The sequence below is a fragment of the Cyrtonyx montezumae genome, unplaced genomic scaffold (assembly GCF_038088225.1).
Source record: "Cyrtonyx montezumae isolate F1298 unplaced genomic scaffold, pur_monq_1.0 scaffold_11, whole genome shotgun sequence".
NCBI classification, from domain to species: Eukaryota; Metazoa; Chordata; class Aves; order Galliformes; family Odontophoridae; genus Cyrtonyx; species Cyrtonyx montezumae.
In genome coordinates this window covers 11460840-11478121 of record NW_027071837.1, presented here as the reverse complement: position 1 = coordinate 11478121, position 17282 = coordinate 11460840, and the positions used below count along the sequence as shown (strand labels likewise).

The following is a 17282-nucleotide window of genomic DNA, read 5'->3' as shown; positions in this document are numbered from 1 at the left end:
CGGTGTTCTGGGCTACTCAGGAATACGATGCGGTGAGTCTCTCTCCACGGCTGCTCTGCTTGATCATTTTGTATAATGCAATCAGAATGGCTCTTTCTTTGGACGCTGCAATTTTCGAACCCTCAGCCCACTGCTGTCCCGCTGGGTGCTGCATAGAGGTGGCTGCCTCGTGCCAGGACAGCACATCACTGCCCAGAGCATCTGCGCCAGGAGAGAGGAGGGAAGTCTATGGCAGGAAGCGGCTAGGAGCAAGGAAGTTACAACAGAAATGCTGGCACCAGCAGTCTGAGGGAGGCGGGGGAAGCAGGAGAAGGGATCTTTCCAGAAAAAGAACATTCATGGCAGATACTTCCAAAAATATAGCATCAACACAACGGAGAAATGTTTCAAGTATTGGCAGCCCTGCTGCCTTGGCCTGTCACTCTTTTCGGTGGATACAGCACTCTCGTAATTCCGTTTGAAAAAAGTGCTTCTGCTCCTTTCTTGTAGAGTCCTCCCATGCAAAGAGAGAGACACATGCCAGCGGGGGACCGCAGCCGCCCCTAGGGGCATGTGGCACCCGCTGCTCGCTGGGTGGTGATGTTAGAAAGCTGACAGCCCTGTTGCAGTACAAATACCTCGGCAGCTGGAGTTTACTGGCTCTTTTATTTATATTCCTCCAGCACACAGGCAATGCCAGATGTGCTGTGGCTGATTCATGTGTATTACGTTTGATGTCTCTCATCAGAATCAACCCTGGGCTAAATTCAGAAACTAAACTGTTTTCAGCAGAGATAAATATTTAGGCAAGTCGGTGATTGGCAAGGCTGTCCCTCCTTTTGCCAGCCCTTTCAGACTGAAATAAAGGTAGCAGCTCAGAGCACAAGCACATCAAAGCCCATGTCTGCACAGTGAAGGAGAGGATTCAGCAAGAGAGAGCTGAAAGCAGAGCACTTACACAACACCATGTCTGTGAGCTGGACCACAGCACCAAATTAGCACCTGCTCTTATCTGTGTGCTGCCAGGCTCTCCCCTGTCTCTGGGGCATGACAGACTGTGTTGCTCATAGATGCTATCACAGCTTCAGACAACAGGGAGGGGAATAAATTACACAGCTTGCCTCGTCTTTTGTCAGGTATGGATGTGTGTGTAGTGAGCTGTCTTTGGACGCTGGATAGTGATAAGTCTTGATCTTCCACTGCCCTCTTTGTTCTAGTCCTTAAAGTGTATGTAAAACACAAAGGTTTCAGTTGTAGGACAGTGACTGGAGAGGCTGTACGCATAGGTTTGTCCTTATTTGCTGACAGAATCACTCACTTCTCCACTCACAGAGTGACTTAAACTAGATGAATAACTCCAGCGTGCTTCTCTGAGCTTTGCTACTTGAAAATGGCCTCTTTCCTGCATTGGGATCATCCACAAGGTATTTCTGGGTTACCCACAGCACAGGGACTGCCATGGCAAGAAGCACTGTCAGAGCAGGAAGGATGGTCTGGCTGCACAAGGCTCAAGTGAAGGAGCTGAAGTTCAGTTGGCTCTTCTCTTACCAATCATTTCACTGAGACATTCTCATTACAGAGGTTCAGCATGATTTGCATCATCCTGACAGTTTCAAAGAGATGAGACTGTTGTGTAACAAAACTAGAAGGCAGTTCTCAGTTTCAGCAGCCCAGCACTGCAAATTGCATGCATGTCTATTTCAAGCAATGCTGATTTTGGGTGCATGTACTCTGGGCAGTAAACAACATGACAGTGTTGATATCATTTGTAAAGGAGAGCAAAGATCAAAAACTTACCGTAAAGTACCCAAAGTCCTTGAGAGGGGGGTTCAGAAATACCTCCCTTTTTTGTATCCTACCCAATATCTGCTTTTGAACGAGGTCAGAAGAGATTGTTATTCCCATCAGAGTGTTGCTGTGTTGAAATGAGGAATTTTTCAGGAATTTTTCATTAATGTTGGCTCTGGCAGATAAAATATTGGCCATGCCAAAGACAACAAGCTTGGGAATATGTTGGTCTTGAGCACAAAGATACCATACTCTTAGCACTGCAGTTCACAACAAATGGATTGCCCCAGCTGACAGGTAGATTAATAGCCCTGAAAACTGATAATGCCCATGTATTTTGTTTTAGATATATATTTTCCTCTTAATTAAAAAGACAGAATAGCATATTCCAATAAAAACTCATTTATGCTGTCCCATTTTAAGTAAGATAAAGCACTTAGTAAGAAATTAAGCAATTCTAATTTAGCTTGGTGTTAAGATGAACTTTCTACCTTTTCAATAATGCCATTTTTTTAAGATGGTGTAACAACACATGAGAATTGCCGTGTTCTTGGCCATCTGAATGTCTGAAGAAGTGGCTCTGGGGCTCTGTGCCATTCAAACCTTAGCCCTGATTTACCCTGCCCCTAGACAGCGCCCAGGTCCAACACCCACCACCATTTGCTTTCTCCATGGCTGTGCTCACCCTCCAAGTGAAGGTTTGATACCCTGTGCTCAAAAAAGCAAAAGGCTTCTGTGGAAACTGATACTTTAGACCCAGCATTAAGTTTGGGTAGATAAGGACTTCTGGAACACTCATGGCTGAAAAAGGTACATGCCAAAATGACAGTAACAAAAACAATCACAGCAGCCTGCATTTCTAAGATTAGTTGTGTGATTACTTGCAAAGGGATTTAACCTCACTACATGTTTGTGAAGTTGGTAATTAATTACTATTATATACTGCTGGAAACTGAAAACAGATCAGTATCTTACTTAAGATCATACAGGAAGCCTGCAGAATGGTAGGAATTAGAACTCAAGTTAATTGACTCCCAGTTCTGTGCTGAGCTGCACAGGAGCTGGAAAGAGCTAACAGCAGTGAGTATCTGAGTGCACCGAGTGCCCGCTCTGTGGGGGTGACTGTGGGGCAAGCACATGGGGCAAGGAGGAAAGAGCGTGCCACAGTGTATGCTGAACTTTGCTGTGTGCTGCTCATTGTTCCTCGCACACCAAAAACCAGCAAATGCCACAACAAGTGAACTTTAGGAAAGAGGGGTTTCTCCTTTTGCTTCTTCAACTTTTGACTAATTCCATTTTTGCTCTCAGCATCCTGCACAGTCTCATATCTGTAAGCACCCTATTTCTGCGGGGGTGAATGCACTCAATATAAACAGGCTACAAGGGTGTGAGGGCTACCTCCCCTCTTTGAGGAGGGGAAACTCCTGAATGTCAGCACAAGCACTCAGCCACACTCCAGGCTCATTAACCAGCTCTCCAAAAAGCACCTCCAACATAGCTGTGCACAGGGGAGATCAGAACAAACTCTCAATCTGGAATCCTTTAACTGTAACAGACACTCAGCAGGGGAATCCATTAGACAGGAGCTGAAAATTAGCTTTGCAAATTTCTCTGTGCCAGAAGACACATTCTAAAGAAAACCAAGAGGCTTTCTGGAGAATGGCTGCACTTGAAACAACGCTGCATCCCTTTGCATCTATGTGTGTGCGTGCTTCACTATTCCTCTGAGGAATCCTACAACATACATGTGGGCTGAGGGAAGCTCCATGTTAAAAAGCAATCAGAAGAACCTGTAGCCTTGCAAGCCTGGGGCACTGATGCCATGCACCTGGTGGCAGCAGGTAAGCAGACTGCAGGGAAGCACAGGTAGGGAAGGGTGTGCCTGGGTGCACCTTTTGGATGGGTCAGGCAGAGTTTCGAAGCAGGTGTCACATTCCAGACTGTGCAAAGGTGTTTACAGAAGCTAGGTAACAAAGACTGACCTAGTCTCTAATCTGTTTCATCTGCTTGGCTCTGTTCCCATGCAAAGTACATGAGAACAAAACATGTTCATGCAATAGAGCAACAGCCAAACCCAAGTTCTGTAGAAGTCTGTCTGGAAGACAGGGGAGAGATTCATTTCTGACTGTTCAGGCAATGCCTAGTGCCGTGTTTCAGTCCTAATCATGACAACCTTAAATGCCTCAGTATCCTTGTAGCTTTAAATGGCTTTTTCACTGATGATGGAAGTGGAAAATGAAGTAAATTTATGGCTCCCACCACTGTGGTACCTGAGCTGCTTTTTCTCTTCTAAATGCTCATTGCCTCCACCCTCCAGGAAGGAGGAGAAGTGCTTGTCTCCCTGATTTATAGAAGGGCAGATGTGCAAGGCAGCTAGCATCTCTGTATGGCAGAGAATGCCCTGCTGCAGCCACTGCTCTACAGTTAATGCTTCAAAGCCACTGCAGCTGTGCTTCCACATGACCTGAGGGGATCCTCAAAGGACAGGGAACCAAAGTTGAGTTGCTCTCACAGCACAGCTTACATCCATTCCACCTGGCCACCCTGGGTGACTTGGAACACAGCACCTGACCCACAACCACTGCCATGCCTCCCTCTCTGTCTGGCCAAAACCCTGCAGACCTGGCCTGGTCCCCTCTGCTCACAGCTCTCCAAGCCCCAAAAACATCAAGGCACTGCCATGTCCTCCCAAAGTACTTCTACTCAACCTCTGCTGCAGAGAGGCTGCTGGATGTACGCTGTGCCTAACAAGGCAGCTGTTCAGGGCAGAGGAAGACATCAAACCAAATTATGCCCAAATCCACTTTCCTAAGAATGTAAAGGAAATGCAGCAAAAAAAAAAAAAAAAGAACTATACAGCTACAGAAAGTTAATGTATGCTCGTTTGTATATCAGAGCATTGTCCAGGGGAACTCTCAGTTTCCTCTCAGGATCTATAATGAATAGGCCTGTAAGAGAATGTTATGGTAGCAGAAATTTCTCTTTTCCTACTATTTTACTCAGAACAATATAGAATCAAAACAAAACAGCAACCTTTCAAAGACTGGTAGCACAATGCACAGTAAAGAACATCACTTCAACCTTAAATGAAAGAGCACAAGAGACCCTTCCCCTGTGTGTGCTGAGAATCCCTCCTTCTTTACCATATACACTGCACCAAGATTTCTGTAGGAGATGCCCTCCTCACATCCACCATACCCAAGTGCCACCACTTTGCTCTCACAGTCAGCAGATGACAAGACCAGAATCAAAACAAGCAGAAAATTTAAAACAAGAAAGAAAAATAAAAGAACAAGGTTGTTCAGAGCTCTTCTAATGACGCTCTTTAACCCCTTTTGCTGTCTCTTCTTATGTTTGTTAAGCATAGCTCTAAATTTAGGGAGCCTGGGTATAGTGAAACCAAAGACAAATATATTGTTGGCTTGAGAACAGAAGGAGCAGCAGCCCAAAGCAATGGCTCTGCAAGGTGTTAGCTGCCTCATTCAGCAAGGTGAAGTACTTGCCCAGAACTGTACTGGTGATGGCTTTAATTATAGCCTTACTAATTACTAGCTATCACTGCTGTTCAAAAGATACAGAATAAATGCACAGGAAGAGTTTAACCACTACATCATAAACGTCCAGAACCTATAATAGAAATTCCAGGGTCCTAGAATAACACATTCGTTTTTTCCTTTATGCAAACTGGTGAGCACTGGACAGTAGATTAAAGATTCAATTTGTCCTTTTGTTGAGGAAAAGGACTTGTTCTCAGCATTAGTGGTTTCCACTTTATCAGTTGCATACTGTGGTTGCACAAGGCATGAGCCAGGAAAGGAGATGCCACGTGAGATGGGGGAGTAATGACAGCATCACAGCGATTTGAATGCACATCCTTCTATCACTGCCCAAGGAGAACAGCTTCAGTGGCTTTTCTGCGCAGCAGACCAGCCCCTAAAGGACATTCTGCAGTACTGCACAGGAACACGAGCACGGGGCGCAGTTCTGTTGTGTGCACTCGCAGACTCTGCAGCAAGTAGCTGTCCTTAACAAAAGTCTGATTTATGCTGAGAAGAGGTTCATGCTATCAGCTTCGTGTCTCGTATTTCTGGCCTAATTGATTCTATTCAGTCATTTGTGTTACAATGATTATTCCTCTTTTCCCAAGCTACAGCTGCCTGTTGCTGAGAAACACATTTATCTTTTTAATGTAAGCTATTTTGAAAACAAGATTTTTATGTGAAATTTCTGTTACATCAGGAAGGTGTTCAGATGGAAATTCTTAGCTCCAGTGGTCACACTGACGGACATCCCGGCCATAGGTGGACAGAATGTGAAAGCTGCATTGGCCAACCATGTGTCCATGTATTTATAAGTCTGTAAGAATGTTTGATAGTGTTTGGTAGTACTGTGATACCACGATACAGTACAGTGAAAGAGTAAATGGCCTTGAACTGCAGCTATGCAAACTCTTCTCCATGGGAATCAAGTGTAGCTCTTCCACTAGTGCCACTCCGAGCACAGAAATTTCAGCTTCTCTGCCCTGATTTTCTCGAAAGTGCCGGACAACTCTGGCAAATGAAACAGATTTATACACAGACAAAACTGTCTCCTTTCCACTTCTTTTGTCCTTCTGCCAGAAACTCTCCAGAAAGCTGAAGATACTGTCAAGAAGAATGTTAAAACAAACTGTGGCACATATTCTCAGGATGGGAAAAGGAGATCCTCTCTCTTGGGAGCATTAGTCTGTGCTTGCAGACTCATAGGATGTCACAGTGCCTGCTCGTGGTTGCCTGCCCTGGATGATATCGTGTATCACCTTTGACATGCTGGATAGTAAGTTAGGAAAGAAAGGTTAGCAATGTAATGTTAATAATAACCACAGTTATGCACAGACTTCAATAGAGATCAACTTTAGTAACCAAGAGAAGACACACTACTTCATGGTTTACCAAATTAAATTAATATTGACATTTCTTTATAGTTGAACAGTGGACAGATTGGACAGTACCCCTAATAATCCCATGTCTCCATAATGCTAAGAAGACAAAATCAGCCTTTTATATGTCCTTCTTCAAATATAATGACCGTTTCCTGAGGGAGACTTGCATTTGGAGTCATATGGGAAGAACCTCTGACATCCCCTTCAGCATCCTGCTGCTGTCTGAACTCACCTTGCCCAGGCAGTTCCTTCATTCTCCCAGCTGTATCATTCCGGCCCTTCTGTTTTGACCTGCACTGCTCCTTCATTAGGGCAGTGTGATACTGCCCAACTGAGGCTGCATTTTACAAGTGGTGAAATGCACCAAAAACACAGTGACCCAGAGAATGGAGCCACCCATGTTTGTTTTACTTGGAGAGGGAGCCATGAGAAAACAGACCAACTGTGAGCACAGCCTAGAAACCCCAGAACAATTCCAAACCTATAAACACATCATGTGTAAGACTTGTTTTATCTCCCTTTTGGACAAAGTCAGCAGCCAATGTATCAGTGGACTAAATAATAAAACTGTTAACGGGTTCATCAGCAGCTTCACGCTCGCTGCCAGGCCTTGCTGTCCCAGTGACCCACGGTATCGTTATGTTTGGAAAAGTCATCGCTGAGTGGGATTATGAGCTGTGAAAAACACAGGCTCTCTTTCAATGTGAGATGGGCCAACAGCGTTGAGATCACAGCCAAAGGAGGATCTGCCCCAGGCAATCCCTCCCCATTGCATGCCGTGCTGACATAGGATTCGCAGATTAATTACTCTCTCTGGTAATTCCTATTGGGCCAGCCCCTGGTCTCTCACCTTATCTGTTGCTCCATCCTTACTCAACACAAAATTTGCCAAGGTTGAAGAAAAGTTGTTTTAAGCCCAAGAACCTCCAGGAGGCTTAGCAGGATCAGATCTTCAGAGACAAAGTAAATGTGAAGTGAAAGCACACACGCCGCTGTGGGGCCACACCAGCTTTCCTTCATCATCCGAGAGTAAGCAGGGTACTGAGCTTTCTTGAAGGGAATTTTCATTTCCAGAACAAATTAGGATACTCCAACAAGATCAGTAAAATCTCCACCTTGGAAAGCATGCAGTGAAAGAGCAGCTTTCGGTGAGGTCTTCTCTCACTCAGATTCTGATAAAGAAAGTATGAGCAACCACAATAAAACAAATGTTCTTAGTCACACAGAGGCAAACTCAAAGACAGGCTACTGTCTGAAGCCAAGCTACAGCTTTAAACCTGTGTAACTGAGAGCAAAGATGGTCCCAAGTGCATGAACATGAAATGAAAATAATCCAGACATCATCCATTTGTAGAAAAAAAAATGTGGCTAGCCAAAAGGTTAGCGACCCACTCTGTTTTACACCATGTCATAGCTTAAATTGTGTTTAAAAGGTTCTCTGGGTGACATCACTGTGTACATTTATTTGAATCACCCTGTAATTGTAGTATTACAAAACCTTTTTAAGTAGCCAAACTCGCTGTTTAGCTCCCTCCTGCTGTGTCATGCACAAGAGCCGATATAACTTCCTTGCCTCATGCACATCTACAAAGAGATCTGGGAAAAGCATTTCTCCCCACATCTGGGCACTGCATTATTGGTTCTTATTTTATTCCTTGTAGGTTAAGAAGAAAAGCAGCTCTTGGGCTTAAAGCAGTAGCTGTTCATGAAGTCCTTTCCATTATCTGTGCAAATTAGCACCGATAGCGTTAACTCAGGAGAGGTACAGCAGTGCATGCCGTGGGCACCCTTCCCTATGCGGAGAGGCAGGACCAACCTGGTGACCCAGAGCCACTCAGTACTGCACCTGTGGGACTTCTGTTTTCTGCAAGGCAAGACGGGGGCCTCGAGACTTGCAACTGCTAATCTTCAGTGCTTCGCTTCCCTCCTTTCAAATGCAGCCCCATACATCTTCCTGTTAAGTGTTCTGGGCAGTCTCCTCCAACAGCCATTTCCTGTATAAAGGCTTATTGCAATTAGGATTGCCCACAAGAAGGTGCTGCTGTGCTACTGTGTGGGCATGAGTTATGGCTCCTTGGGGAGACAGCTTCAGGCAGCTGGAAGAACAAGTGAAGAAGCAGAGGGGAAAAACACTTTTTATAACTCCTGAAGGACATGCTGCAGTAGCATCTGCACCTTAAAAGTCTGAAACAGCAACCCAAACCCAAAAGCTAGGGAAGACCAAGCTCAGTATGGGCTTTCGTGGATGCTCCCTATGGCTGCAAAGGGACAAACTGAACCCTTCTCAGTGGCTGTGAGGGAATCTGGAATCAGGAGTGGGATATAAGGAGGCTCCATGCTCACACCACCAGCTGCAGGCTGCTGGAGACAAGGAGGAAATTGCATTAACTCCCAAATTATTGTATTCAGCGCTAATTTCAGTTAATGAGATATGAGTTAATGCCAAACAGGATGAATCCCTTAAAGAATAGCTGCTTTTGTGTGCGTATTTGTGGGGCATATCCCTGTGAGTGACATGGGTCATCCCATTTTACTCATAGCTATAGAGGAACACGCAAAGTAGCCCCATGGAGGTTGGTGTTTTTCCTGCAAATTGACCTCAGCATATCTATAAGAAAGAATTTAAGGTGTGCAATTTCTGAGCTGTGGGCTCTAAGGAAGCAAACATTTTGGCTGAAGTATTTCAAATTCATGGGGATTTAAAAAAAAATGGCACAGGTAATGACTAGGTCAGGTTTCCTTGACCCTCAAATCAAGAACAATCCCAGCAAGGCTGAAAACTCCCCACTCTACTTCCTTGGCAATCATGTTCCCACAGTTCAGAAAAACACAGGAAGATCTAAGGAAACCTATGTGGAAATGCAGAAGACAAAGGCAAGTGGTCTGAAAATAGAAGGTCGGTCCATATATTTCCTTTACATTCTGGGCCTGATTCTAGTTTTTGGCTGAATTTTGAAATCTCAGGGACCATATGCTTTTGCCATTCTCTGCTGGGCACAAAGGAAAACTGGCTTGTTTGTCCTTGTGTGGTTATAAGGGTTAGAAGAGGTTCTTTTCTTCTTGCTCAAGGACTCTTTTCAGTGCTAAAAGCTTTGCAGCTTAGAGCCACAACAAAAACCCTGAACATGGGTTACACACACCAGGAACTAGCTGTGACTCCTTTTGCACTTCTAGACATTGGGGAGAAGGCTTGCAAAAATTACTCTTGTAAAGGTCTGCACAGCATGAAGACTTGATTTAACTGCTTGCAGAAAATGAGGCACTCAGCTGCAGATCTCAGACCCTGACTTGCCAAACCTCTGCACCAGACAATATTTAAGAGGAAAAATTCATTTTGGTACAGGGAAGAGAGACTGTGCAGACCCCAATGTGGAAGGGCTGAGAAATTCCTTTTGGCTTTTTCTAATGTAAAAATTCAAGGAATTCTGAGCCCTGAGGGGAGCTGAGGAGACATCCAGGAAAGGGGGGTGAGAGAAGAGGGAGGTAGGATATAGTGAGGACAGAAAGTATGTGCTGTAAACACAGACTAATCCAACCTGCCTTATAAAACACTTCACAGACTTATTGTCCATCAGAGTGCATAATTGTACTAAACTGTTAGCAACAACTCTACACAAAGCTAGCATCTGCACAGAGCAGCAGTTCAGCTGCCCTCAGCATGTGAATTCATTGCTTACATTTCCACGGCCTTTGAAAGTACAGAGCTGAGATCTGTCCCTCTGACACATGCAGCACAATGCCAGTGCCTGCGCTGCAGCCCTCCCTGCCTCAGCTTCAGCAAAGGAAAGCACCATTACCCAAAGCTTTCGCACTGTGGGGGGTTGGACTTGGGGCTTTTTCTAGTTTTGTAATGCCAATATTGGCAAATGCAGAAGATATGATCAGGTCTTAAAGGCAGCTGCAAGATTTACCTCGTTCAGTCCTGGATTTATGCTAATACCTGGTTTCAGGTGAGCTGGGGTTCCCCACACAAATATGTTCAGCACCCTGCCAGTGTGGAATCTGTACAATATGGGCAGCAGTCAGTTTTCTTCATCACAGTTTCATGAGATCAGACTCCCTGCCTTCTCTGAACCTTCCTCCTTCCCCCACTTGAAATGAGTGGCTCATGGGCAGGTCTCTAAGATCACAACTCTTAGACAGAAAGCTTTGCTTCACATGATTTGTTCTAATCTTGCCTTGCTCCTGGTGACTACAAACTGTCCACTGCTAAAGCTCTGCTCCCTGGGGCAAGCTTCAAGCATGTGCTTATATTAAATGCCATTTCCAGATAACAAGCTTGGCTGGCTGATTTTGGCAGGTTCTTCTGTTTTCTTTATGGCCTTAAAAGAAAGACTAAAGAAGTGTTAAACTTAGGAGATCAGTTCTTTATTACACACTTTATGCCCACTTGTTTATGTAGTCCACTTCTTTTTGCTTGTGTGGCTGAGTACAGTCAGATGCTCTGCCCAAAGGTGAGAACTAGGATGTCCTGATGGGCACGCAGAAGGCTTCATGTCCTGCAGTCATCTGAGCTGATTTCTAAAGGAAAACACTTGGGGACAGATCTGCTTTGCTCCTAGCTGTTGTTTAGATACTTTGGACATCTTTTAATTACTTCAACTTGTAATTCCCATTTCAGTGACATTAGTCTGGTCTAGAAGAAAGGTGGAGCATAGGAGATAAGAGGGAACCTCAAACTAATCATGAACTTCAGCAGGGCTTACTTTAGCATCCTTCTCACGGTCACTGTGAAAGTCAAGTGCTGCCTCCTGGAAGTTTCCTGTGTAGTTTTAAAAAATGCAGATTGCTGCTGCTGCTGCCCCAAAACTGCTTTGCAATGTAAGCTGAAGCAGCTCCTCTGTTCATCCTGTCTTTTTCTACTGAAGTGACCCTTGCTGCATATATTTGCAGATGTCTTTGGAAGCAGAAGATGTATTTCATCTCAGAGTGAATACAGTGGAGGGCAGATTTTCACCTTCCTTCAAACTGCACTGGCAACTTGGAAAACTGGCTTACAAAACAGGCAGCTCACCTAGCACTGACTGAACCTAACAAGCCCCCGTGCCTGTTGGAAACCTTTTGCCCTTGTGTATCAGCAACAGAAGTATTATATCCATAGCCAAACTTGATATATCACAATTAACTGAAGTAGATTGTGCAAACAATTCATCATACAGTCAGCAATTTAGAGAACATACGAAAGGAACTTGTACCCTGCTGCTCTTATTTAGATTCATACGTACTGGCAGACCAAAGTGGACACCTTGTGTGCAGATAAAGATTTTCTAAGTTTTAAAAGAAAATACGTTAAATTCTTGTAACAGAAATCTTCAACATTCAGTCTGGATTGTATTCTTAGTATTCTTTTGGGTATGATGCTCATTTTTGGAAGCTCAGGGAGTACTGAGAAATACTTTGCATTTTTTTACTTCCTTAAATAGATGAGTTAGTGTAAAGAGATTTCCAGTTGGTTTTGAAAGTGGCAGCTTTGGGCAGGGAAGCTCATATATCACAATCTTAAAAAAATTTTCATCCGCTTTTTATAACATTTTCCCACAGTAAAGCAAATATTTAGGAATAACAACAATTAAAAGACATATTTTTTGGTTTACTTGAACCAATCAGCAGCCCATAGTGAGGGCTCTCCAGTCTTCAGCTTCTCAGAGCGGGCTGCCTCAGAGCAAGGCAGAAGCACAGCCTTAATGCCTTTCTCTTTGCAGCAGTGCTCCCTGAGCCTGTAATACTCAATGCAGGGAGCATCCCATTGGAAAACCTGGAGGATGCTGAGCTCCCAAAGCCTTTGGTTCAGCTACTGATATGTGGCATATTTGAAATATATATTATTAAGCTTAATTGTTGTTCCTGGTATATTTGTGTATCTATTAGTAGAAAAGTTGCAGAATGCCAACAAAGGAAAACACTAAATTTCAGATTGATTTTAGTTTCAAAGGGACCAAGCAGGACCTAATTGGTATTTTGGAATCTTGTTAGTTTTCCAGTGTTGCAACATTGAAATTACTGTGTTTATTCCAAGACCTGAAAACTTATTTGGATTGCTCATATATCAAAAACTTTTGGACAGCATTATCAAGGAGTGAAAGACACAAAATGTTTCATGCAAGATACAAGGTGTTGTCAGCATTAGTAATTCTTTTCAGGCTTTTTTTCAAGGGCTTCCTAAAACCTAGGCCTGCCATTGGCATTTCCAGTACTATTGCTACGTAGAAAGTTCTTGGCAGAATGACCCTGACTCATACAATAAGGAGCTCAAAATAAGCTATTCAATGAAGAAAAAGAAAATAGGTATTTCATGAGACCTGTCCTAATATCTTAAGAAATGTAGAGATGCATACAGTATTTTGAAGGTGTGTTTTATGATGAGGCAGGAAATTGCTGGGATGAAGTTTGCAGGGTCTCTCCCCATGCTAAGCATTGACAAGGACTGAATGAACCAAATTGCATTTATCTGAAGGAGACCATCCACTGATCTGGATGCATTTCATGGCTAGACAACTTCTGTCCTCTTCTGGCAGCCATGACACACAGCTGGCAGCCCTGGCGATGTGCTGAGCCACCAGGCAGGAGATAATGGCACAGCAGCTCCTGTGAGGCACGGGTACAGAAGCAGAGGACACCCAAACTCCTTTGCTAAGGTTTGGTAAGAGCCACCAGAGCTTCCTTTCTCTTGGGTGCCTGGAAGTCCTGACCAGGGAGGCATCCCTTTGACTGTGCAGCTGCACTGCTCTCATGCAGCACCACGGGTGACTGTCTTTTGCAGTTGCAAAGTCTTCTATCTGCATTGCAGATGAAACTGTTTGGATTTGAATCAGATTCAACGTCTTCAGCATAACTCTGCCTAATTTTCACAAAGATCCCACAGAAAGTTTATCCTGCAGCCTGCAGGATATATCCATTCCTCTTGTGCCTTGAGAGGTCAAACAATGTTTGATTAAACTCCTTGCAGGAGATGAACTTTGAGGGAAAGGTGGCTGAGGCATTAACACCTCACTAACATCAATGCTACCCAGAACCTTCCAACTTCCTGGCCCTGATTCAGTTTGGCTTCCAGCCTAATTAGGGCACACAGACACTGTGCTAACAGATCATCTCTTCCTAATGATGGACAAAGGTCTGACAGCAATAATGCTGCTTCCAAATCCATCATCAGCCTTTGCCTACAGGGACAGCTAGCAATGTGCCTGTCTTCCTTTCCTCATCACAGGATGCAGGCACTGCCTTCTCTGTGCCTGGCACCGATGGGACAGTGAGCCTGGACCAAGTTCCAGTGCTATTTGCACCAGATCTGTCAGGAAAGTAATGCTGGTGAATTCGGAGCCAAGGCAGCACTGAAGTGCAGGCAGCAGGCCTGTCACGCAGCCTCCCCAGCGATGGCTGGCACTGCTCCACGTTGTCCCTGGCAAGACATGCTTTCTCCCTTCCACCAGATACTTGCTGCTCTCTCTGATCCACGAAGTCTGTGGTCTTACACCTTCGTGACACTCAGGCTGGATTTCCGGGGACATGTCCTCTGCAGGCAGCCCCTCCAGTCTGGAGCACCCCAAACCCAGACAAGCCCTGTGGGGCTCAGGCTCAGCTCTTCGTGTGCAGGGAGCTGAGGGAAGCGTTGAAAAGACACCTGAAGCGCGCTGCGCCAGCTGGGATACAAAGAACCCAAGGACACTGCTGCTGCACTGCTTCCAGAAGCTATCCCACTGACACCAGCCTACAGACGGCGGCGTGCTGGAGAAGGAGCCCTCGCGTTCAGACGCGTTCCCCAGCGCCGTCGGGAGGAGCTGCTGTCACTCACAGCGCAACGCGCGGTGCCGCGACCCGACGGGACGCGACGGTCCGTCCCGGCCCCGCAGCTCCGCCAGTTCCGTCCGCGGAGCCCCCGCACCGCCGCCCATCGCTCCCCCCAGCGGCCCCGCGCCCTGCCCGGCGGCGCTCCGGACCGAGCGGCTCTTACCGAGCGTGAGCAGCAGCGCCTGCAGGGCACAGGCGGCCAGCGCGGCTCTCGGCGCGCCGAGCATGGCTGGGCGAAGTTTCCTTCGGTCCGTCAGAGCGGGCGGAGGGACTGGAAGAGCGGGATGCGCGCACCGCTCCCACTTGTTGGCTCCGGTTCTACCGTCCTCTCCGTTCACCGCTCCATCCTCGCCGCCCGTCCTTTCTTCTCGACGCGTTCCTCTTTTCCCCTTGTCACAGCAACTTTATCCCCCGCCCTCCCCGCTGTCCCCGCGCTCCGCCGAACTCGGGGAGAAGTTCGTCGGGCCGCGCGTTGTGCGGGGACGGCGCAGCGGAGCGGCGACGCGCGGTGCCCGTCCGGGCCGTGCAGGTGCGCCGGGGCAGCGCCGCTACCTGCGCTACCTGGCGGGGAACGGCCGGCGGCAGCGGGGCATGGCCGAGTGCCGCCCCGTGCTTGGCGCTCCCCCGCCCTCCGGGTCCGGGTGGCTTTGCTGGGAAGTTTGATGCGAGCCCGGGATTCTTTATAGGGACAGGAAAAAAAAAAAAAAAGAGGAAGGAGAGACGTCACCAGCCCAAGCCAAGGGACTTCACTCGCTCTCTCCCTCTCCCTGTCATTTCACAGAACTCCTGGATTTCCTGTTGCCGCTGCTGCTGCTTGAGAAGGGGCAAAGAAGCGAGCGGAGCTGTTCCCGCCGCCTCCCGGCATCGCCCGGCCCCGCACGGCCGGAGCTGCGCGAGCATCAGGTGGCAGCGCCTCGCATCCCGAGGGCAGGGAGTGCCCGGGCTGTGCCCCCCCCGACGCCGGCCCCGGGATTCGTTGTGTCAGTGAGGAGCTCGGAGCCGTGCTGCCCGAGCAGCAGCTCCCTGCCGCAGTACCCTCCCTGGCCCTGGCTGCTCGGCAGGTCGGGTTCTCCGTGCGCTGTTCCCTGTTCAGCCCTGTCCTGCTGTTCTGCTGCCACTGCCACGCAGCACTTCTTCTTGGGGCACAGTGAAAGTTTCTTGTTCGAATAGGATATTCTGGGCAGCCCTACTGTTGTTATTTACATTACTCAGCTGTTCCCGTACTCTCTCATGGGCTTCTCATAACAGCTGCTTCTGTGTCACCCAAGCATTATCTGCAGGCGTTTGGCTGCACGCAGACACACCCTTGTCTTGGCCTGCCGCCTGGCACCGTGCTTCTGCTCTCACCGTGCCAGGCAGGACTCGAGCAGGGCGAGCACTCCTGTGGGGTTTTGGCGGAGGCCACGCAGCTGCTCCCCCTTACACCTCTGCCTCAGGACAGCTCGGCCTTTTCCCAGTTGAGCACTGCTGTTTTAGCCACCGGTGCCCGCTGCCGGGGTCACAAACTGTGCTTAGGCATCCTGGGGGTGTCCCTGCGTGTAAAGGGGACACTTCTGGAAATACAGCTGGTGCTCAGGTGACAGGAGGGGGCTCTTCTGTGCTATCCTTCTGGCACTGCTCATACCACTTACGTGGCTTCTTAAATACACAAACTGCCTCTGTGCTGATAATGAGAGTGTGGCGGAAGAGTCACAGTCTGTCAGTCCTGGTAATGCCACAGATGAGGCACTGCAGCTAAATGACCTATTGCAGTGAAGCACTGTCAATTCCTGTGGCTGAATGGCAAGGTTTCTTTGGACTTTTTGTTACTCTAGCTCAGTTCATGCAAACAGAAGAGAAAATGAGCAGGTGCGTTAGGGCCTTATACCGAATGTGTATCAAGGGTTTTAATGAAACTGAACTGTGATCAGGATATTAAGAAGTTTCCAGTGCCTCTTTTTATTATGCTTCTAAATTCTTAATGCATGTAACTGGTATATATACCACATCAAAATGCAAAGGGAGACATAGGTACGGTTCTGTGACTTACAAATGCATATCCTGCAAGGGAAGTGGGTGCATCAGAGAATCGGAATTGATTTCTGGTGCAGAAATGTTCCCAATTCAAACAATAAACTGAACAGAGGAGCCCCAAATAATTCTAGTTCTATGAACTAGAAGCATCATTTATTTACAGTATTAAATCAGGAATGCTGTTCTCAATACCACATGATGTCACCAGTTAATGCTAATCTTCATGTCAGTGCTCAGATCACTCTTACAATGACTAAATGTGTTTTCTGTGCCTAGAGTTAGTTTTTAGGACATAAAACTTTCCCCATATCTGTGTTACAGGAATGGACTTCTAAATAGTTATGAATAATAGCAAAGACAAATTGTATGCTAAGCTTAACAGAAGAATGAAGCTTCCAGCTCAGCTACGGCACTGAGCGGTGTTATTGGCTTACAGGGGTGTGTTTAAGAATTCATCTGAAGTTACGGAACAGCTGCTAGCAAACCGTGTTGTGTTTATGTCATACCTCAAAAAATCTTTTATTTGTTGTTGATAAACTTAACTGATCATTTAATTGAGACTGGATGCCCATGGTGTGTAGTTTCACAAGGAATTCAGAGTGAGAACTTGGCCAAATGATTCTGGGAACTATTTTAATTCTTTATTTTCTCCCTCAAAATATGCCTAGCCAAAAAGAAAGTTGTAAGAATGTCATGTTTTGTTCCAGAGCATCCTCACACGCCTTTAGCAGCCAGTTAGAGCTTTCCCAAAGCACAGCAGACTTCCCTAAACAGCGTGTTCCATTTGTGCAGATGG

General features: G+C 46.4%; 1 protein-coding gene across 3 annotated transcripts in view; it reads right to left on the bottom strand.

Moving 5' to 3' along the window:
* The window catches only part of LOC136044318 (vascular endothelial growth factor receptor kdr-like), a 115104-nt gene extending 100243 nt beyond the window's left edge, over positions 1-14861 (bottom strand). For all 3 annotated transcript variants that reach the window (XM_065729569.1, XM_065729571.1, XM_065729570.1), the window contains exon 1: positions 14637-14861. In XM_065729569.1, coding sequence (XP_065585641.1) covers positions 14637-14700 — 64 coding nt within the window. In that variant the 5' untranslated portion in view covers positions 14701-14861. The remainder of the gene's footprint in view (positions 1-14636) is intronic.
* Between the last annotated feature and the right edge of the window lie 2421 nt (positions 14862-17282).